At 45.0% G+C, this 21744-nt stretch overlaps 1 protein-coding gene across 4 annotated transcripts; it reads right to left on the bottom strand.

Moving 5' to 3' along the window:
* Positions 1–519: 519 nt before the first annotated feature.
* On the bottom strand, positions 520–16744 carry IDNK (IDNK gluconokinase). 4 transcript variants are annotated; one of them, XM_055578915.1, is made up of 6 exons: positions 16630–16704; positions 15817–15880; positions 13947–13977; positions 13479–13565; positions 4126–4169; positions 520–1215 (listed from the first exon to the last, which is right to left on the bottom strand). In XM_055578915.1, the coding sequence occupies exons 4-6, from the start codon at positions 13512–13514 to the stop codon at positions 870–872; spliced, it is 426 nt and encodes a 141-aa protein (XP_055434890.1). In that variant the 5' UTR covers positions 13515–13565; positions 13947–13977; positions 15817–15880; positions 16630–16704; the 3' UTR covers positions 520–869. The 4 variants fall into 4 exon arrangements, with proteins under 4 accessions (XP_055434890.1, XP_055434892.1, XP_055434889.1 ...); XM_055578917.1 differs by having other exon boundaries at positions 13479–13561; XM_055578914.1 differs by lacking the exon at positions 15817–15880 and having other exon boundaries at positions 16630–16744.
* Between the last annotated feature and the right edge of the window lie 5000 nt (positions 16745–21744).

The following is a 21744-nucleotide window of genomic DNA, read 5'->3' as shown; positions in this document are numbered from 1 at the left end:
CTTCTTCCTGGAGCCCTGTCAGGGAAGTGCTCAAACCCAGCCCAGGCTGGCCACATTCCAACTTTCCCCACTGGCGCCTGGTAAGCTGCATGCCAGCAAATCACGAGCACCTCTAAGCCCTCCATCACCTCGCCTGACCTGGCTGCCACTGGCATAATGCCACCTGCTGGAACGTTTTCCTGTCAGGTTTTGGCCACAGCGGCTCTGGTGTTCCTCCCTCACCTGCCTAGTGTCCACCATCCACAGCTTTTATAGCAGGAAGGGGGCAGGTTAATACTAGCCTGGTCTCACAAGAGTCTCTGTAAAGTGGAGTGGGGACTGGGGGCAGACAGTCCTGCACTTCATTCACTCAAATTCCACCTTTGCAATTTTTTTTTTAATCCATGAACTGTATGTGCTTTTTATTTACTTTGAAATGGCCCAACGAGAGGATGAAGAGGTGTGTGGTGTAACGGAACTGCTGGTGAGTGGTCAATTCTGTATGCTTCTCTACTCCTGAGACCAGTCTCCAGAGGGTGCCATGGATAGCCAAGTTTCATTTATTTGTCCAAGTACAAGCATGATCAAGAATGTTCTAAATAAGGTCAGGGTTTACAGCTTTGATTATAGAATTTCCTCTGATCATTTGATTGGGTCACATGAATTTAAACTTCAGTGAAGCTTCACTTTCAAAGTTTCCACTCCATTTCTCTGAATGTGCCACAGCATGATGATAAAAGTCTCCCAGATTACCCAAAATCCACCTGAACAATATCTCAACACATTGTGGTTTATTCACCTTAAGAAGAATCTGGAGAGAACATGGTTTGGGATGGGAGACAAGAGTTATGCCTGATGGGTCTGGACCATTGATATAAATGATTCTCATTTCATTTTAGAGTTTCCATAATTGTAGCAATTATTTCTGAAAGATTTTTGTCCACATTGATTTGGATAAAGCTTTCTGGAGCTGATGGGGTCTCCAGAGTATCGAACTGGGACTGCAGTAACTCAGGGGGCATAAAATGATCTTTTCTTCTGAGTAAGCGTCCAGAGATGATGTCAAATGACCCAGTCAGATGGACCACAAGGAGCTTCACCTCAACTGGCTTTTCTTCCTTCCCCGAGTCATCACACTTCAGAGGTGCATCATCTTTTCCTTGTATTAAGATGTCCCTGTATACTTTCTTCAGAGCTGAACAGGCTAGAACTACATGCTGTCCAGAGGCTACATCTCTGTTTAAAAAAAAAAAAAACAAAAACAAAAAAACTGGGGAGATGGGGAAGGGGAGATCCCAAAGAGTGAAGACATTTAAAATAACTGGTGTCAAGCCTAGGCTGAGGACTTCAGTCCCACTTCTCTGACAGTGGAAGGTGTTACAAATGGTGGCCAAGTATCAGGCAGTCTTGGCTTTGAGGTAAAGATCTTCCACTAGTGAGCCCTCTTGGGTGATGTGTTTACCTCTCTGAGCATCAGTTCAGTTCAGTCACTCAGTTGTGTCCAACTCTTTGTGACCCCATGGACTGCAGCACGCCAGGCCTTCCTGTCTATCACCAACTCCTGGAGTTTACTCAAACTCATGTCCATTGAGTCAGTGATGCCATCCAGCCATCTCATCCTCTGTCATCCCCTTCTCCTCCTGCCTTCAGTCTTTCCCAGCATCAGGGTCTTTTCCAGTGAGTCAGCTCTTCACATCAGATGGCCAAAGTATTGCAGTTTCAGCTTCAGCATCAGTCCTTCCAATGAATATTCAGGACTGATTTACTTTAGGACCATCAGTTCATCATCTGTTAAATGTGGCTACTCAAAAGTACCTGCCCACAGAACTGTGGTGTGGAAGTTTATCATGGTGCCCAGCACACAGGAAGTGCTGAGTGAGTATCAGCTCTGCCCCTTGGCTATAGGATGTGACTGAGCCAGCACCTGTGGACATGGGTGGCTGCTGGCAGGCACCTGTGTCCCCCACACAGCATGGCTCAGGCTCTCCTCAGATTTTCTCCATTCCTACTCTGCAGTATGCTGGAAGAATCTGGGGAAGTTACCCATGCAGAGCAGAGAAAGCAGGAAAAAAGAGAGCACCAGTCCCTCTGTTTTCAAGGTGAGCAGAAAGTGAGTAGTTTTCAGAGATGTTGAAAACTAAGAGAAAAACCTGAGCCAGAAATAGAGGTCGATTGACAAGCCACCAATAAGGGAAAACCAGCATATTATAATGCAGAGACATTACTTTACCAACAAAGGTCTGTCTAGTCAAAGCTATGGTTTTTCCAGTAGTCATGTATGGATGTGAGAGTTGGACTATTAAGAAAGCTGAGCACGGAAGAACCGATGCTTTTGAACCGTGGTGTTGGAGAAGACTCGTGAGAGTCATCTGGACTGCAAGGAGATCCAACCGGTCCATCCTAAAGGAAATCAGTCCTGAATATTCATTGAAAGGGCTGATGCTGAAGCTGAAACTCCAATACTTTGGCCACCTGATGTGAAGAACTGACTCATTGGAAAAGACCCTGATGCTGGGAAAGATTGACAGTGGGAGAAGAAGGGGATGACAGAGGATGAGATGGCTGGATGGCATCACCAATGTGATGGACAGGAGTTTGAGTAGGCTCTGGGAGTTGGTGATGGACAGGAAGGCCTGGCGTCCTGCATTTCATGGGGTCACAAGGAGTCGGACATGACTGAGCGACTGAACTGTACTGAAGGGAAAACCAGTGTGGTCCAAGACCATACATGGGGATGAGCCCCCCTACCACTAAGCTGATGTATACCAGCCCTGGGCAGGAGAGGTTGTCTTCTTGGCGCCAGGAAGGAATTAAAGTTGTCAAGGGTCAGTGCTGGCTTGGGTACTTAGTAGAGATTTCAGTTCAGAACTGAGAACTAAGAATTCTGAAGGGGCCTGCCTTGATCTGTGGCCGTCATAGACTGGAGACCCAGTGGATGGAGTGTGTCATCAGCAACAAACCAATGTACTTGAGCCTCCCAGCTCTTCTCAAGGGCATGAGTGAGAGCTTGTTAGTTCTGAGCCTGGAGGTCTGATCTCCGCTCTCCTGAGACTCTTCACTTTGGCTTCCATCACAGGTCAGAATCTTTGATCTGACAAGTCTATTTATGTTAGAGACCCAGTTGGGTAGGAGTTCTCAAATCCTAAAAATCCAAAAACCTTAAAACCCTAAACCCATACAAAGACAGGACTGCCAGCCACGTCTGTGCAGTGTTTTAAAAAAAATGTAAACTTAATTTTTAGTAAGTATAATGTCAAATGGCTCAAATGGTTTTAGATTTATAAAACATGACTTCATCTTAGAAAGCAAGATTTGGAACTCATTCACTGCCACTCCTTTATCTTCCATGTCCCAACCAGGATTCCCAAAGGCCAGACCCACAGATGGGAGAAGAGGGTGGTTTGCTCGGAGGCATGCTACAGAGCTGGACAGTTTGAGATTTCAGTTCTGGTAGCGAGTTATCCGTTGATTTGCAAATGACCCCAGATCTTCCTGGTTGTCAGAACTTGAAGTAGGAGGCAATACAAGTGGTGGCTAAGATATGGCTGTAACAACATTATTATTTTATTTAGGACTTACTATATATATTAGGTAGACTTCCCTGGTGGCTCAGATGGTAAAGCGTCTGCCTACAATGCGGGAGACCCAGGTTCTATCCCTGCGTTGGGAAGATCCTCTGGAGAAGGAAATGGCAACCCACTCCAGTACTCTTGCCTGGAAAATCCCATGGACCAAGGAGCGTGGTAGGCTACAGTCCATGGGGTCACAAACAGTTGGACATGACTGAGCGACTTCACTTCACTTCATATATATTAGGTACCATTCTAAGTGCTACCCACACGTTATTCACTAATTCCTCACGACAATCTGTAAGAACTGTTGTGAGTAGGAACTATATCCCTATTTTTCAGAAGATTAAACAGGTTTATGGAAGCCAAGTTGCTGAGTAAAATTCCCAGCTAGTAATTATGAAGTTGTCTAGAAGGCTGACTCTAGAACCCAACACTCTGTGGCTGATTAAAAGTCATTGTTAGTCACCAGATGGAGGTGCATTTCATTTCTGGGATCCTTTATCATTAGTCAGTTATGATTTCAAGAGTGGTTTCCTTTACTCACTGGCTTATCTGGGGTCTGACGTTCTCTTACCTTCGTAAAACATCATGCAATTTGCAGAGCCATGGAATTCTGTCCTGAAATTAAAACAAACCAAAGTGGCTTTTCCAGATATTGTTTATTTGTACAGAAACATGTTCATCATGTTCATCAATGTTAAGGTCCAGAGAAATCTCAGTGGTTTTGAGGAGGCTGAGAATTGTCACTGGGCAGTTCAGCACAGAATCATGTTCCTGGTCCAGGTGTCAGAGGTTCCTTCCACAATGATAAAAATTACCCTAAAATGCCAGTGTGTAACTCCCCCATTTCAATCTTCCCATTATAAATACACTTTCTTTGGTTCTGATATGTTTGGGGGTGTGTGCACGCTAAGTCGCTTAGTCGTGTTTGACTCTGCGACTGCCAGGCTCCTCTGTCCATGGGGATTCTCCAGGCAAGGATACCGAAGTGGGTTGCCATTTTCTGATACACTTAACAGATCTTTTATTGTATTTGCATGATTCTTCAGGTGCTTCTGATCTCAAATGCAGAGAGTTATTCATAGAAACTCTTAAGTCAGCTGCCCCCTGGTCCTATTCTTCAAACCCTCTAAAAACAAAGCTGCTTTCGGATAAAAGTATCGTGATAATTTTGTATTTTTCCAGAGAAGGAAGAAGAAGTTTACATAGGACACCCTAGAGTGTTACACAAAGTTCCCCTGGGGAAATACTGATTGGCCACAATGCATTACAAAAAAAACCCCAACTTTTTATTATGCAAATTTAAAACATATACAAAAAGAGACAAAATGGTATAAAACAAACTTCTCTGTACTCATAACCCGGCTTTAATGATTTTTCAGCTCACAATCTGGTCTTCTATATGTCCCAATGCCCATCCTTTATCATTTTGATGCATATTCAAGAAAGATGATGTCTTTATTATTTAAGACTTTTTTTTTTTTTCGGCTGCTTTGGGTCTTCATTGTGGTGTGCAGGCTCTCAACTTGTGGTGTGCAGGCTTGGCTGTGGTATGTGGGATCTTGGTTCTCCAAACAAGAATTGAACCCACCCCTGCATTGGGAGCATCGAGTCTTATCCACTGGACCACCAGGCAAGTCCCCATGATGCATCTTTAAAAGTCCTTGCTCTTAATATTTGACTACCATTTTATTTAGATTTTTGTATTTGTATAATTGAGATTGACTTGCATTTGTTTTCTTGTGTAGTCCATATTAAATTTGGTATCAAGGTTATCTCTGCCTCCTAAAAATAAGTAGGGCAGCTTTCCTTCTTTTTTCTCTTCTTTGAAACAGCTTATATACAGTATATTATTTTTATGGACTGAATGTTTTTATTTCCCCAAAATTCATATCCCCCATGTAGGAATATTTTGAGGTAATCAGGTTTAGATGAGGTCATGAGGATGAGGTCCTCATGATGGGATTAGTGCCCTTATAAGAAGAGACCAGTGAGCTAGTATATACTCTTTCTCTCCTTCTGCTGCCCTCTCCTTCAACCACCCAGTGCGGATACAGAGAAAAAGTTTCATTCCACCAAGGCCATCACTCTGTACTCAGCAAACTAAAGACCTTCTAGTTACGAGGATCCACCCTTGTCAGGAAGCAGAGAAGGATTTTGTGCACACACATACTCCATGCACACACACTACACACACACTACATGCACACATGCTACACACACATACACAGTTAACATTTTTTCATTATATGTATCTTTTCATATTAAATAATATTTTTTAAAAGCACTGTGTGCTAATATTGGGTTAAGAGTCCTGGAAGTTTTATTAGTCACATAATTCTTTAAAGACTTTACCTCTGTGTACACATTACTCAATCAAAGACCACTTAGAAGTTCAAATGCAACAGCTATAAAATCTGCAGAAGACAGAGATCAAATGACAACTATTACCTAACTTGCATGAATGGTATCTTAAATAACTACATAATTCACAGATACTATTACTCAAATTATAACAGCTACTACAATGTGCACATGATAGCTCAAATGTATTTCATGAAAGCCTTGTTTATGTTAGCACTTGTCTGAGTACTCAGTGGACCCAGTGTGGTTATTTCTAAACAAAGTAACAAGATGATGAGCCTTACCAGTTCTAATAAACTTGCAGACCATAAAGAATTTTGTGCTCTATGGGGAGACTTACATGCTCCTGGAAAAGTGTTTATGTTTAAAACTTATTCTTGGCAAGATTTTCTGACATCATACTAAAAAACTAAATGTTCTAGAAGTCTGTGAGGAGAAAAAAAGTTGTAGCAGCTATACTTATGAACTTGAAATTGCCACTGTAACACAGTATTTTCTAGACTTATGTTGGGGGTCAGGGAAGACGAGTGTCAAGGGTTATGTTGCTGCTGCTGCTGCTAAGTCACTTCAGTCATGTCTAACTCTGTGTGACCCCATAGACGGCAGCCCACCAGGCTCCCCCATAGGTAGTGGGGAAAACTAGCTGGACTTACTGAGCCGTGCAGTATTTTACGATGGAAAATTGCCCATGGGAAAGCTGCCAACTCAAGCCCAGATTTGGATTTCCCTTTCCTTCGTCCATTTGCAAGTATCTGTTATGTGCTTAGGGAGACCCAGACACCATTCTGGGTCCTTTCTTTCAATACTCTACACACGATCACCCTGAGTTTAACTTCTAAGATTCCATTTGCACCCAACTTTCTAAATTCCCTTCTCTTCTGTATCCTCATTGTGAACAGCTAAGCTTTTCTACTACATTCATGAAATAACAGGGATAAAAAAGAAAACATTATCCTTTATCCAAAGACCTTAAAAAAATTTTTTTTAAACCTCCTGGCTATATCTTCCAAAACAGCTTCTCCAACAGAAGGCTGCAGCAGAGCAGAGTGACTGGGCCTTACAGACTCACATGTCAGCATGAGCAGTTTCCTACCTAGGACCCAGACCTACAAAGATATGGTGCCTTTCAAACCCGCAGGAAGGGCTGCACAGGCAACTTACTTGGTACAGTGGTGTACTAATCATTAATGGGACTAACTTCAGTGTGTTTCACATGTAAATGGAGGTGTCCGGCTTCAAGTTTAAGAAATGATGTCAACGTCTATAAAGTTAAGGAGTCTTCTTACAGCATATGGGGGCCAAAGTGAAGTATCTTCCTAAGCACTTGGAAAAGAAGGAAAGAAGCTTTTTCTTTAAGGTTTTAAAGATCAACACTTAATAGAAAGGTACAGAGATGTCTCAACTCATCTGAAGAAGTAAAAAATGGCCCTCAGGCTAGCAGTGCATCACTATGATCCAACTATGTATTTTCACACACATAGAGGAAGCACATGAGGCTTGGGTGTGAACGTCCAGCAGGACACTATAGGATTAGACAGCAGAGTACTGTCCAGAGGCCATGGCGTTCTGGCCTTATGACTTCAAATATCATGTTCTCATTAGCAAATGTCTCTCTGATGGGGTGGGTGGTCTCACACCATTAGAAACTTAAGCTTTAACTCTCCTACTCATTTGATTGCATGTTCACTGAGATACCTGACTGCATTTTGGCTTCTGAAATCAGATTGATGTGTTATGGGCCACGTGGCAGTTAAATTTCTCCTTGTAAGTTAATCAACTGGCATTTATGTAGAAATCTTGTGACCCTGACTAGTGGGGTTCTCATACGAGACATGAACCTGTGTTCAATGTGTTGACAGTATCAGGGGTTGAGCCAGCAAGACAGAGCCTGACTACCCTGGTCCCATCTGGGTAGTCGGGCAGCCTTTTCCACAATGCATCCCTGTCACTGTGCATGTCTCTACGTGAAACAAAATCCTGAGACTAGTGCTGATCTCCATTCAGCAGGAATGCTTGGTTTGGAAGAGGTAGTAGGAAGGTCGCTCAGTCGTGTCCAACTGTTTGTGAGCCCATGGACTGTATAGCTTGCCAGGCTCCTCTGTCCATGGAGTTCTCCAGGCAGGAATACTGGAGGGGGTTGCCATGCCCTTCTCCAAGCTGGAAGGTTCAGACGGTCAAATGCTAATTCACATATTCAGTATTCCCATACCTACTTAAAGAGTTCAAGAAGTAATTATAATGATGCACTAGGACTGATTCACACGTGAAAACACAACAAAAAATGAGCTGTACCTCTACATGAGTAAAATGTTCATAGTGGCTTTGGATGCACCAAGGAAGGGGAATAATTTGTTTAATTCCTAGTACTTTAGCTATCTTACCTTTCTTCCCACTAGCAGAGGAGCAACCTTGTGTTTTGTTATTTTAACTAGATTGCACAATTCCTCCAGCCCATCAGCACCAAATCTCTTTGTACAGAGATCAATCTCTGTATTATTTTATGGCTTAGGAAACATATGTTATTGCATTAAGCTGGATATTGACTTTATTAGTCATTGTATTTTCTGCATGCCTAAAATATTTCACAGTAAGGATCAAACAAGTGAATTAAAAAAAAAAACAGAAAACTTATTTGGGTAATAAACTTCCTACCCTTTGTACAGGTAAACAGAACTTTACTTTGAATCCCTGCTTTTTTATTTCACCAGTGTCTAAATATGTGCCTTAGCTGAGAATTACGCATGTTGCTTCACTTAGTCACAATAAAATTCCTCAGAAGCTCAACCATGAAAACTAATATTAATAAATGGAAATATAAAACAGAAATAGATGCTTTCAGACATCTGCCCAATCAGAATGCATGTTGGACCAGTTTATTCACAGCACCAGTAAGGTCTGGGTCCACCAGCCACAAAATCAATGAGAAGGCTGGAGATAGCAATGAAGTACTTTCAACTTTATTTTACAGAAGTTTCCAAGTATTGAGTCACAGTTATTACACAGTTGGGTTCCTTCCCCAGAGGCTCAAAGGGGGCCACAAGGAGAGAGTTCTTCCAGAGTCGCTCCAGGTGCTACATGAATTCCTGGGGGGACACCAGCATTCTCACCCCTAGTCTGTGTGAAGCCAGGCGTCACCTGCCTCATGTACCCATCCAGGCCTAGATCCCTCCAAGGGATGTGCTCTCTGAGGGCCACGCCTCTCTCCTGCTCTGTATCACCCTCGCTTTCACACTTTCCATCTCCATTTAAACAACCCTGATTCATTTCTCATAGATTGGGTGTGTGTGGAGTATCAGGGCCTTTAACACAGTAGAAAAACTAGGGTCTTAGAGGTTAGATCCCCTTGACTCTGTGCCTTTGCTCAAGTTACTTCTCTGTGCCTCCCTTTGTTCATCTGCAAAATGGGGGAATCATGTAATTCACTGATCTGCTTTGGGATTTAAAGAGGAAAAGGAGTCATTTTAAACATTATTTTTTTGGGCTGATTTTATAGCTGCAATAAATGGCATCAGTTTCCAACTCTGAATCTGGAAAAGACCTTTAATAAATGAATTTGGTATGCAGTAGATTCTAATTCCACAAATAATGAATATTTAATATGTGCAAAGCGCCATACAGAGCACTGGGAATATAATATGAATGGTGTGGTTCCTGTCCTCAAGGGGGTCACAGCCTGATGACGGGTATCTATCAGTTAAACTACACGTAAGGCAGAGATGAGGGCTCGAAGGGATATACTAAGAAGGGCTCTGAGTGGAGAGTAGAGGGAGAGATCAATTTTGATCAGGTCCTAAGAAGACTAAATCTTAAAGGATAAAGAGGATTTTAATGGAAGCAGGGCCTGCCAAGCAGAGGGCAGGGTAAGACTGGGAGTATTAAATGTTAAAGATGCTTTGCCAAGACTCTACAGTAAATGGATGAGGCAGGAGCTTAGCGCTGCCGACCAGGTATGGGAGTTGCTATGTGAGGAGGTTAAGGAGAAACTGTCAGGACTAGATAGTCAAGACTCTGAGTGAGCTGCTAAGGAGTTTGGCCTTTACTGTCAGGTCTTAGGGAGAACTTGGACACATGAGAGCCAAATTTTGTATTCATAATGTTTGTGAAGAAAGGGGATGACTGAGATTTCCTCTTCACAGAGGCGGAAACTGAGGCCAAACAGAGATACTAGAGCAAATTCACTGCATTCTGTGTGTAAATACTACAGACAATATCATAATTAGTGAAGTCAAACACAGAAAGTCTTAGAGGAAAGAGAGGAGGAAACAACATAATCCAGATGAGCATCCAAGCTTACTGGATTGCTATTCTAGGTCCTTTCACTCCCGACAGTCCCTACATGCAGGGATAGGGGTGCAGTGTACCCTGAGCCCCCAGCCCAGGGCTTAAGCACTGAGGGCTAAATCAGAGCATCATGAGGACAGAAAATGCTTCCTTGGCCTATCTAGAAAGAGAAAGTGTCTTCTGGAAGGGGATGACAATTAAAGGGCAGGCACTCAGAGGAACAGATGGAAGAGGAGTGTGTCCAGCATTGCTGGGGGAGGTGGAGAGAGGGCAAGGCAAGTGGGAGGGGAGCAGTGGAGGTGAGGGACCGGTTTAATCTGGTGCAAAAGTGAACCTAAGCCCATAGAGGGAAAAAATGCATATAAACAAAATATATACCCCAAAAGATGGGTATATATATAAAATTCAATTAGTAGGTATTTTTGGAAGATGCAACCAAGGGTGATATATTCTGTGAAAGAATTTGTAGGCATCAGTCAAATGTTTTACACAGGATAAGTATTATATTTGTAATCAGGAACAAAACTGTCCAAAACCTCTCTTTTAAATAGACTCTGAGGTTGAAGTCTGCTCAAGTGTCACCCCATGGGCTGCCAGAACAGCGTGGACCTGGCACATCAGGGAGACTCACTGACGGACAGCTTGGAAATCATCATCTCATCATGTTAACGTGCATCCCTGCCTGGGTGGCATGTCTTTCTCCACTAGCGCTGTCCAGCAGAGCTTCCTGCCCTGATGGAAATGTTCTCTACCTGCGCCGTCTGGATTAGCAGCCACCAGCCACATGTGGCTTTTGAACACTTGAAGTATGGCAGTGCAATCCCAGAACTGGAGTTTACATTTAACTGAAATAGCCTTAAGTTGCCCTTGGTGTATTCAGCTCAGGTTCTTTATCTTCAAATCTTAGCCTTCTGAGTACAATGTGTGTGTGTGTGTGTGTGTTAGTCACTCAGTTATGTCTGACTCTCAGTGACCTCATGGACCTCCCCAAACCATCCTGAGAATCTCCCCCAAGGCATACCATTACCTCTGCCTCTAACAGTCTACCTGATGCTCAGCACAGTATCCTCTGGGGGACGGGGGCCTGCGGGCTGGTTGCCAGGGCAATGAGGAGGTGGTGGTGTCAGCTCAGCTGTGACCCACACCTTCGCTCACCCATACCCACTCACTGGGCTCTCATCAAAAATGGTAGCCATTTCCTGTTTTACTGCATTCCTCTCTGCTTCACTCCAATGTCAGGCAAACTTGTATAGCTTCCTCTGAATATATTTAGTAACTCGTTATGTTTCTTCCAGTAATTGATAACCTTTTCTTCTGTACAATAAATTCCTCTTCTCAGTTCTCCTCCTCAGCCCCTAGCCCCATCAATACTGCTCACTTAACAAGGCTCACTTGTGAGTAAGAGGAACGATGCTTAAATGCCATTATAAAAATCTGTCCATTTGGGGTTGTTTTACTTTGTTCTTCAATTTTGTACTCAGCAAGGGGAAAAAGAAAATAACCCTAGCACGGTCACACTTTACACACTCCACAGAAATGATGTGTTACATGTATGCATATATAGATACGGTATTAACAACAACAGTAAGAAGTGATATTCACTGAATGCTTCAGGTATGTCTCTGTGCACACTTTTCATTTTATCTAATCCTCTCAAGGACCCAATAAAATAGATCTTGTCACCATTCCTACTTCACAGGAGGGAAATGAGGCAAAGAGAGACCAAGCCATTTGCCAAAAGTCACACAAGCTCAGTGGTGGGGCCAGGTTGTCTACGTTATGTTTATTATCTCTAGTACAGTATCATTGTTATGTTTAAGTTGTTACTCTGTATCTCCTTTTGGCTGCTCTCCTCCCACCTTCTAAAGTCAAATGCTGTAAACTTAAATTTTGATGGTTTAATGTTTAAACTTGGGGAGCACTTCCTGAAACAAACAGAAACCCTCAGAGTGCTCTAGAATTAGACCTAATAGGGGTTAGTGACTTCAGTCCTTTAAGGCAGGACAAAGAGAAGAAAGTGGAGCACAAACTGGGGGAGCCGAGTTCATGGTACAAACACCAGTGTTGCTCTTTGGCCAGTTCCATCTCAATACCGGTCCTTTGGACACCCTTGGCACGTGGACCTGCCTGGGGCCCCTGCTGCCAGCTGCTCTGTGGACCCACCCTAGGCCCTGCTCTCAGTCTCTCCTGGGTGACAGCTAGTTCTATGAATCCACAGTTTGTGACTCTGGTTTGAGAAAGACCCTCTAGAAAAGGCCCTCACAACGGTGCATAAAGGAATGAGATGTCAGGCCGTCCATTCTTTCACTTACTCTTTCATTCACAAATTTGCCACAAATATTTTCTGATACACTGTGTCAGGCTCTGGGGATATATAAGGGTTAACAGAAATGGCCACAGTGCCTGTCCTTTTGGGGGTAAAATCTAGTTACAGGGACAAATATTAATCGAATTCTCACACCATCAAATGCCATGTTACAACTGGGACATGGATGATAAGGGATATGCTGCCATAACAGTCCATTAGAGGAGGTTTTATCTAGAAGTCAGGGCGAGCTTCCCTGAAGAAGGGGCACAGCTGCTGAGATGAGATGCATGAGCAGGTAACTGAGAGGAGTGGGGAGGCATGTTCCTCACAGTAGGAACAGCAGACACAGAGGCCCTGGGGGAGCAGCATGGCAGCAGAGCCACTGAAAAGGGCCAGGACAGCTGCAGTGGAGACGGGGGTAGGATAGTGGGGGTGGTATGTGGGAGGGTGGGGTGCACCCAAAGACACTGGGGTGGGACACTGCCAATTTGGCCTGACCATGTACGTGTAGGAGTTTATGTGTCTGGTCTTGACCCTGAGATAATGGGAAACCTCCAGAGGGCCATTTGAGTTTTCAAAGATCACTCTAGCTTTGGGGTGGGCACCAGGGCCTGGAGAGGGTAGGCTGGTAGATCCTGAGAAGAAAAGATGAACTTCCACATGTATGAGCCACAGAGGAGCCTGTGCCCTCTCAGGAATTACACTCTGCAGATTCAAATCCCTCAACAAAGTGTTCTGGCAGATCCTGCTGAGCTGGGGCTGATGGTGGCATCAATCCTGATGCCAGTGTAGAGTTTAGACAGGAGTTCAGGGCCACAGCTCACGTACATGGCAGGCCTGCTGTGCACCTGGCTTTTGGAGCACTGTCTTGGGTGTGTGACTCAGGAACTCTACTGCACCAAGCGCTGCAGGCATCTTCACCTGCATCACTCGGCTGGGACATCTGTGTTGGAAATAAAAACAGTGCACCTTACCTCGTCATTCAGCGGTATCCCTTTTTGCATCTTCATTCGATTTTCCTCTGGGTGGTAGTCATCTGCATCGTAGAATTTCCATCCTAGCTTTAAGAACAAAGTGAAAGAGGATACACAGCAGGTCATGCGGCCCATGTGATGGGCACTGTGGGTTCCTAATACTAACAGCAGGTGTAGAAACAACCCGGCCACCCTCTTTCCCACCAGCAGCCACACAGACCATCCCTCCTCCACCCAAGTGCAGGAGCAGTGAGGTCTGTAAGGATGCTTCACTAATCCCGCCCACTGGGTTGCTGCAGCTGTTTTTTTCATTCATCATTATTTTCCATGACCAAGGAAGGAGACAAAATTGCTCCAGGGGGTTTCACAAGCTTTGTGGAGGTGTCTGCGGTGACTTGACAAACCACGCAGGCCAGAAGCAACGAGACAAGATGAGACTTGCAGCTGGGAGGTGTTAGCACAGGTTACCTCAGATGCCAGCAGGGCGCCCACGGTGGATCTGTGGAGAGGACACAGGTGCCATGTGACTACCCTTCCCCCATCTGCCTCTTCCATCCAAGGAGCCGTGGGAAGCACATGGCTGCCCCACCGGTATTAAACACCAACAACTTACAATATTGAAACTGAGACACGTGCTCCTCACCCTGGAGTCTAGAGCATGGCTTTAGTTTTCTCCAGGAATTTAAATAATTATCCAGTTTTCACTAAATTTTCCCCCAAAAGCAATACCTACGATCTCATTAAACTCCTGAAGTTTTTTTTTTTTTTTTTGTCCCTTAAGTTTTTGGTCCCTGTTTTGCAGATAATTATTTTTTGAAAAAGAATAGGATGAGATGGTTGGATAGCATCAAGGACTGAACGGACATGAATCTGAGCAAATTAGGAAGTAGTGAAGGTTGCAAGGAGTTGGACATGATTAGTGACTGTCATGTCCAGTCACTACATGGACAACAACTGAATAAAGTGATAAATTCTACTGAGGATACTGGAGGAGGGGTCTGACAGGGAATTTAACCTCTAAGCACCCATACAAGGTTCACGGAGCTCATAAAAGCATTAATATATTGGGACTTAAAAGGGACACACGCTTCAAATCAAGGACTCGGAGAATTACCAGCATTCATTACTAAGTATGGGAGTTGAATGCTCTCTGTTCAGACCCTAACAACTACAGGTCAGTGAAGAGGGCCTGGGTCCCAGAGCTTGAGATCTGGCCACAGTCTCCATTCTGCCACTAAATGACTACGCCCACCTTGTCCTCTAAACCTCAGTTTTCTTACCTGTAAAACAAGGGAACTGAGCTACATTTATCCATTCACTTTCTCATTTCACTCAGCCAATATTTAATGAGCACCTACTAGCTCCCAGGACATAATGCTCAGCCCACTGAGACTGGTTTCAGCCATCTTGAGGTTTACGGCTAGTGCAATGGGGGCAGGGATGGAGGCTGGCAAGCGATGAGTTAGAAAGGAAGCCCCCTCTTGCTCTCAACTTCTGAAGTTATTACCCAAATGCCAATCACTGACATACAACCTTCGGGATTTTTTTATTGTACCCTTCTCCTAGTTCATCATGCCTTCTCACCTAAGTTGTACATGCCACTTTTACAATTATCTACGTGTTATTTTTATTTAATTGCTTCACTCTTTAAAATTAAATGTGTTAGAGAAGGAAATTCATTCTGTCCCTTATACAGGAAGCCATCCTCACTTGCGTTACGTAGGAGGTTAACTGAAAAGATGCACACAATGAAAACAAAACATTATGAAGAAATTCTATACTGTCAATTACCAAGGGTTCTCTCTTTTGTTAAGAAAGTATCAGGAAGGTGTTAAAAAGATACACTGAGACGTCCTCCCTAAAGTGACCAAAGGATTGAGAGAACTAGAACGTCTCCCATTATGTTCACTCCAACGGAGGCTGCATAGGCTGACATGTTGCAGCCTGCCGGTGATTCAACTGTCCCAGCCAAACTCCAGGGCTGGAGAAACCAGTGCTGTGTACACCAGAAATCACACTTAAGACCAAGTTAGATTAGCCAGGAATGAACGTGTCAGCCACCAGTCATAATTTAAAACAAGAGCTAACTAGACTAGGGTGTAGATGGGCAGAAAGTAGATAGAAGGAAACTGAAGAACCATTCTCTACCACTCTAACCAAACTTCTTAACCAGGGGATATGGTGAAGGTCCCTGGTCCATGTTTGAAGATGGACCAAGGACCCTCAGTAGAAATAAAGCACAGTGCTCCCCTCACAGGAGACTGGTCAGAGCGGAGCATTACAAACCAGTTTGGCACCCAAATGCCACAGTAATTTTTGTAAAGCTACACCTACCTACCTGGAGCAAGAAGGAGTCTTGGAAATACACCGGACCGCATGGGCAGTTCCAGATTCAGAACATTCTAGAAGGGTGAAAAGCCTTTGGAGGCCCTAAAACTTCAGTTGTCTTTTGCTGCCTCTGGTGGAATGCCGCCTGTCTTTTCTGATAAAGGGCACTGCTGGACTTTGGACTAAGCAGGAAAGGCTTCCTCGGCCCCTCAAGTTGGCCAGACTGGGCTGGCCAGGGGCTCTGTGGTGTGGAATGCTCTTCCTTCCTCACAAACCTGGAGCATTCTTCATATTTAATACTCCATACTTCTAGTTGAAGCGGGGAACACAGTAGGTTAGAAAGTTAAATTCACTTTCTAAACTCTGATCAGAAAAGTCCAAGGCCAGGAAGGAGGAGGCTAGTGCTGTCCAGCCTGACAAAGCGCCTGTCTCTAGGCGCTTGGGAGGAGATTTGCCCGTGCTCTGTGGTCCCTTGCTCTCCTGCACGCTGTTCTGACTTGAGGCCCCCAACAACCTGCCCGGGCCGCTCCAGGGGCCAAGCAGAACCCGTTATCCCAGCAGGCGCCTCTGCCTAAATTCAGAGCTGCAAAGCCCGAGTCTGGGAAGTGGCCCCGGGCCAGGAGCTCCCGGAGCGAGCAGGCAGGCAAGTGGGGAGAGGGAGGGAGCAAGGTGTTCTGGGCCTCAGTTTCCTCATCGGCAAAGGGAAAGGAAGGGGGCTCCCCAGGGAACTCCAGTCGCCACGGGCCCAAAACTGCGGCAGGTCTGGCCTCCGCCTCGCGCCGCCTCCCCATTGCGCCTCCCGAGGCTGGCCCCCAGCACCTACTTCCCCGAGCCGCTCACTCCCATCACCAGCAGCACGTTGGACGCCGCCATCGCCCCAAATCCGGTTCCTTCCCTCCGCCTTCCGGAGCCCGTCCGCCCCGCCTTCCCAGCCGCGGAGGGCGGAGCCGCCCACGACCCCGCCCCTCCCCGCCCCGCCCTCGCACCGGACACCGAGGGGCCCCCGTCGGGACCCCGCCCCAATGCGCGTGGCCCCACTTCCGCGCCGCCCCACCGGCGTCGATACCTGCCCCACCCCGCGCCTCTTCCCTGGAGAGTCACGCCCTGGCCCGGACCCCGCCCCCAGGCGCTCCGCCCGCCGCATCGCCGCGGAGACCCGCGCACACGGCGCCCCACCGCTTTCTCTTCTCCCACCTCCATCCCTTCCCTGCCGCTCCCCCTGCGCCCCTGTCCTCTGTGCCGTAAGTGGAGCGCGCCGCAGGCAGGGGAGCGGGCCCCGCGTCCCTCCATCTGCGGTCCTCTTCGCCTAGCCTCCCTCCATCGCCCTTACAGGCCTGACCCTTTTGCTTCTCCTCAAGCAATGAGCTTTAGAAAGAGCTTTAGTTTATTTTTTAATGTAAAAGTAATAAGCAGAAAATAAATAACACTTTACCACACCACGCGGCAGCAAGCATCAGTTCCCCCGTCCTGTATAGATAAACGGGTAGGAATATTGTTGGAAATTAGGATCGTGCTGTACACAGTGTTTTGTAACCTGGCATTTTGTCACAACAATACAACGCAGATTTCTTTTGATGTCAAATATAGAGTGGGCCATAGCAGCACATGTTATTATCAGATCAGATCAGATCAGTCGCTCAGTCGTGTCCGACTCTTTGAGACCCCATGAATCGCAGCAGGCCAGGCCTCCCTGTCCATCACCAACTCCCGGAGTTCACTCAAACTCACGTCCATCGAGTCAGTGATGCCATCCAGCCATCTCATCCTCTGTTGTCCCCTTCTCCTCTTGCCCCCAATCCCCCCCAGCATCAGAGTCTTTTCCAATGAGTCAACTCTTCGCATGAGGTGGGCTAAGTGCTGGAGTTTCAGCTTTAGCATCATTCCTTTCAAAGAAATCCCAGGGCTGATCTCCTTCAGAATGGACTGCTTGGATCTCCTTCAGAATGGACTGGTTGGATCTCCTTGCAGTCCAAGGGACTCTCAAGAGTCTTCTCCAACACCACAGTTCAAAAGCATCAATTATTCGGGCGCTCAGCCTTCTTCACAGTCCAACTCTCACATCCATACATGACCACAGGAAAAACCATAGCCTTGACTAGACAACTTTTGTTGGCAAAGTAATGTCTCTGCTTTTGAATATGCTATCTAGGTTGGTCATAACTTTCCTTCTAAGGAGTAAGCGTCTTTTATTTTCATGGCTGCAGTCACCATCTGCAGTGATTTTGGAGCCCAGAAAAATAAAGTCTGACACTGTTTCCACTGTTTCCCCATCTATTTCCCATGAAGTGATGGGACCGGATGCCATTAAGCGGAAGAAGCACCTCCTTTGTTTGTTTGTTTAATTTTATTTTATTTTTAAACTTTACAGTATTGTGTTAGTTTTGCCCAATATCGAAATGAATCCGCCACAGGTATACATGTGTTCCCGATCCTGAACCCTCCTCCCTCCTCCCTCCCCATACCATCCCTCTGGGTCATCCCAGTGCACCAGCCCCAAGCATCATGTATCGTGCATCGAACCTGGACTGGCGACTCGTTTCATACATGATATTATACCTGCTTCAATGCCATTCTCCCAAATCTTCCCACCCTCTCCCTCTCCCACAGAGTCCGTAAGACTGATCTATACATCAGTGTCTCTTTTGCTGTCTCGTACACAGGGTTATTGTTACCATCTTTCTAAATTCCATGTATATGCGTTAGTATACTGTATTGGTGTTTTTCTTTCTAGGACCCTTTTGCTTTAAAGCAATGTGTTTATTATGTGCCATTTAAAATGTTTGATTAAAAGCACATCCAACGACATTCTGCCCAACTTCCTTTGTTTCCCAAGCTCATACTACTCTGTGTCTTTGAAAACAATTAAGCTGACATAAAAGCATTTAATCAATATGCCGATTACCTCTGCACTGACTTTTTTTCTTACTTAGCCCAAGTAGGTGACATTTCAGTGTTCCTGGATAGAGTTTGTACAGATGAAGTACCTGAGACCTGGAGAGACAGGTGACTTGCGTAAGGGCTTACAGTTCAGTTGTGCTTGAGGAACATTTTTGAACATCTACCATCCACAGAACTCCAAAGGCGAACATCATAATTCTCCAGGTGCTCCCTGGCAGGTAGGGGGGAATAGATGTGTAAACACAGGTGTGACTTGTACTCTGCTTTACCAGCTCAGGTGAAAAAAAATGTGTTCACATTTCTCTCAAAGTTCAAATCAGAATGATCAGCAGAAAGTCTGGTTCTTCTCCCCGGATATCCAACCCAAGACATGTCCACGGACCTCATAGTTTCTGTACTAGTCAGGGTGGTGGCGGGAAACAGTGCATTCAAATTGGGTCATTTGAAAAGGGTTCAACAAAGGTACTCTTTTCAGAGATGCAAGTGGGGTCAATGAAAGCAATGGGATCTCAGTAAGTGAGGGGAGATGTGAGGGGGCAATAGAAGGGAGTCTATTGGGCTAGGCTGGGGGGAAAGACAGAGGGGAGAGGAGGGAGAAAGAGCACATACTATGTGGATAGACATGTCTGAAGTGAAATGTGGCCTGAGAAAGAGAGAAGGATACCCCTATTGACCCAACAGGGGAGGAATCAGGAGAATCAATGACCTCCCCTCCCCTTCTCTTGCCCTCTGATCTGCTAGTGACCAAACCCCATGGGCCAATCCCAACTGGAAGGCAGAGAGCCAGGGAGTCTAAGTTGGCCCATGCATCCCAGTCTCCTAGGCACAGAGCTGGGAAGAGAGGGTTGGAAAGTGTATCTGAGTGATGGGCAAAGAAAAGATATCCAGCACTGTTGTTCTCAAGAGTTCAGTGAATTCATCCTCCTGCACTTGCCTGCAGGACATCAGAACTCCCAGGTGATGCTAAGGGCTGAACTTCACATTTTTTACTTCTGAGAGGACCACCTACTGGTCCTGGTTGTCTCAGGGCTTCTCAGCTTGAGCAGCCAGAGGCCCAACGTTGGTCTGATGTTAGGTTCTGTCTGTCTACTGCAGGAATTGCTGTATTAGCTGAGGCACATGATGCCTGGAAGCCTAAAGAGACTCTTGTCGAGCCACTGTCTCCTGCATGTGTGACCCAGGTCCCATCACCCCCAGACTGAGGACAGCCTGCACTGTGAGTCTCGTCCAGTAGTGGCGGCAGTGGAGAGGCTGCTGTAGGCACCCCACAGGTTAGCTGGGGGGGTGGGGAGTGGGGGTAGGGGGGAACATCTCACAGTGCACACAAGCAATTCCTGGGAAGCAAAGCAGCTATCAGGATGGCTGGGAAGGGCAGCTTTCCCATTAAAGTGGCTTCTCATCTGACAGGTCTCATTAAGAAGAGGTTTCATCTGCACCTCTTCCCTTCCAGACAGTCTTTGCTTTTGGTTGAATTTTGAGAATTCAAATAATTGCATGGAAGCGCTCTACATACCAAATCACAGGTCTTAACCAAGGCCCAAAGTAGCTTGTTGTACCTTCTTCTGGAAGTAATGGTTGTAAACTTGCTTCGCATGTTCATAATTAAAAAGGGTCACTCAAAGGGCCCAGAACAAAGTTTGGACAAAGACAAGATGATTTTTGCTACCTCATTAGGTGCAGAAAAAGCATTTGAAAAATTCAACATCTCTTCATGATAGAAGTACTTAGCAAACTAGCACTACAAAATAGCCTGATAAAGAGCATCTCTGGGCCCCATAGCAGATATTTTACTTAATGATAAACGACTGAATGTTTTCACTATGATTAGGAACAAGGAAGGGCGTCTGTTCTCACCGCTTCCATTCAACATTCTATTGGAGGTTCTAGCCAAGGTAATTAGACAAAAAAATAAAATAAAATAAAATAAAAAGGCACCCGGATTAGGAAGGAATAAGTAGGGACTTCCCTGGTGGTCCAGTGGCTAAGACGCCACACTCCCAATGCAGGGAGCCCAGGTTTGGTCCTTGGTCAGGGAGCTGGATTCCACAATGCCATAACTAAGAGTTCTCATGCTGCAACTAAGAGTTCTCATCCCATAGTTAAAGATCCCTTGACTGTAACTAAGACACAGTGAAGCCAAGTAAATTTTTTTTTAAAAGAAAGAAATAAGTAGAATTATACTTCCAGATGGCATCATGTTGTATACAGAAAATTCTGAGGCATCTACAAGGACCCTATTAGAGCTAATAAATGAGTTCAGCCAGGTTGCAGGCTACAAGGTCAACATAAAAAAGCAATTATATTTCTATACACCGGCAATGAACAATTTGAAAAAGAAATTAAGAAAAATCCTATTTATAGCAGCATCAAAAAGAACAAAATAATTAGGAAAAAGTTTAATAAAAGAAGTACAAAATTTGTACTCTGATGATGTATATATGGGATATGAGAAATTAAGAACACTCATCCTAACTTCCATTAGAAATGTAAACTGATATCACTTCTCTTGACAGTTTGGCATGATAGAATAAAGCTGAATAGGTATATACTCTGTAATTCTGCAATTTTATTTCTAGGTTAACACTTGAGAATATAAGTACACAAATGTACAAGAAGTTGTGTTCATAATAGCCTCAAACTAGAAACAAACAGAATATCCATCAGGAATGAGATGGCTTAATAATCATTGCATATTCAGGTAACGAAACATTGTACAGCCAATAATATGAAAAGGCATATCAAAGCCATAAAGGGTTAGTTGCTCAGTTTTGTTTGATTCTTTGCAACCCCGTGAACTGTTGTCCATCAGGCTCCTCTGTCCATGAAATTCTCCAGGCAAGAATACTGGAATGGTAGCCATTCCCTTCTTCAGGGGGTCTTCCTGAATCAGGAATTGAACCCACGTCTCCCACATTGCAAGCAGATTCTTTACTGTCTGAACCATCCGGGAAGTTCCTAATGCTGATTAGAAGAATTAGATCTATGTAAGTACCATTTCTTTTTTAAAAACAAAATTAAGCAGTATGTTTATATTCTAAAG

Source organism: Bubalus kerabau, chromosome 4 (genome assembly GCF_029407905.1).
Source record: "Bubalus kerabau isolate K-KA32 ecotype Philippines breed swamp buffalo chromosome 4, PCC_UOA_SB_1v2, whole genome shotgun sequence".
Classification (NCBI taxonomy): domain Eukaryota; kingdom Metazoa; phylum Chordata; class Mammalia; order Artiodactyla; family Bovidae; genus Bubalus; species Bubalus kerabau.
This window is presented reverse-complemented; position numbering and strand designations above follow the sequence as displayed.

Bases quoted from the DNA above. Each gene is read 5' to 3' on its own strand.
- IDNK (XM_055578914.1), bottom strand. From the start codon at position 16,679: ATGGCGGCGTCCAACGTGCTGCTGGTGATGGGAGTGAGCGGCTCGGGG. The intron at 13,978-16,629 runs GTAGGTGCTGGG...TCCTCTCCACAG, and splicing joins GGAGTGAGCGGCTCGGGGAA to ATCCACCGTGGGCGCCCTGC. The intron at 13,566-13,946 runs GTAACCTGTGCT...TTGTTCTTAAAG, and splicing joins GCGCCCTGCTGGCATCTGAG to CTAGGATGGAAATTCTACGA.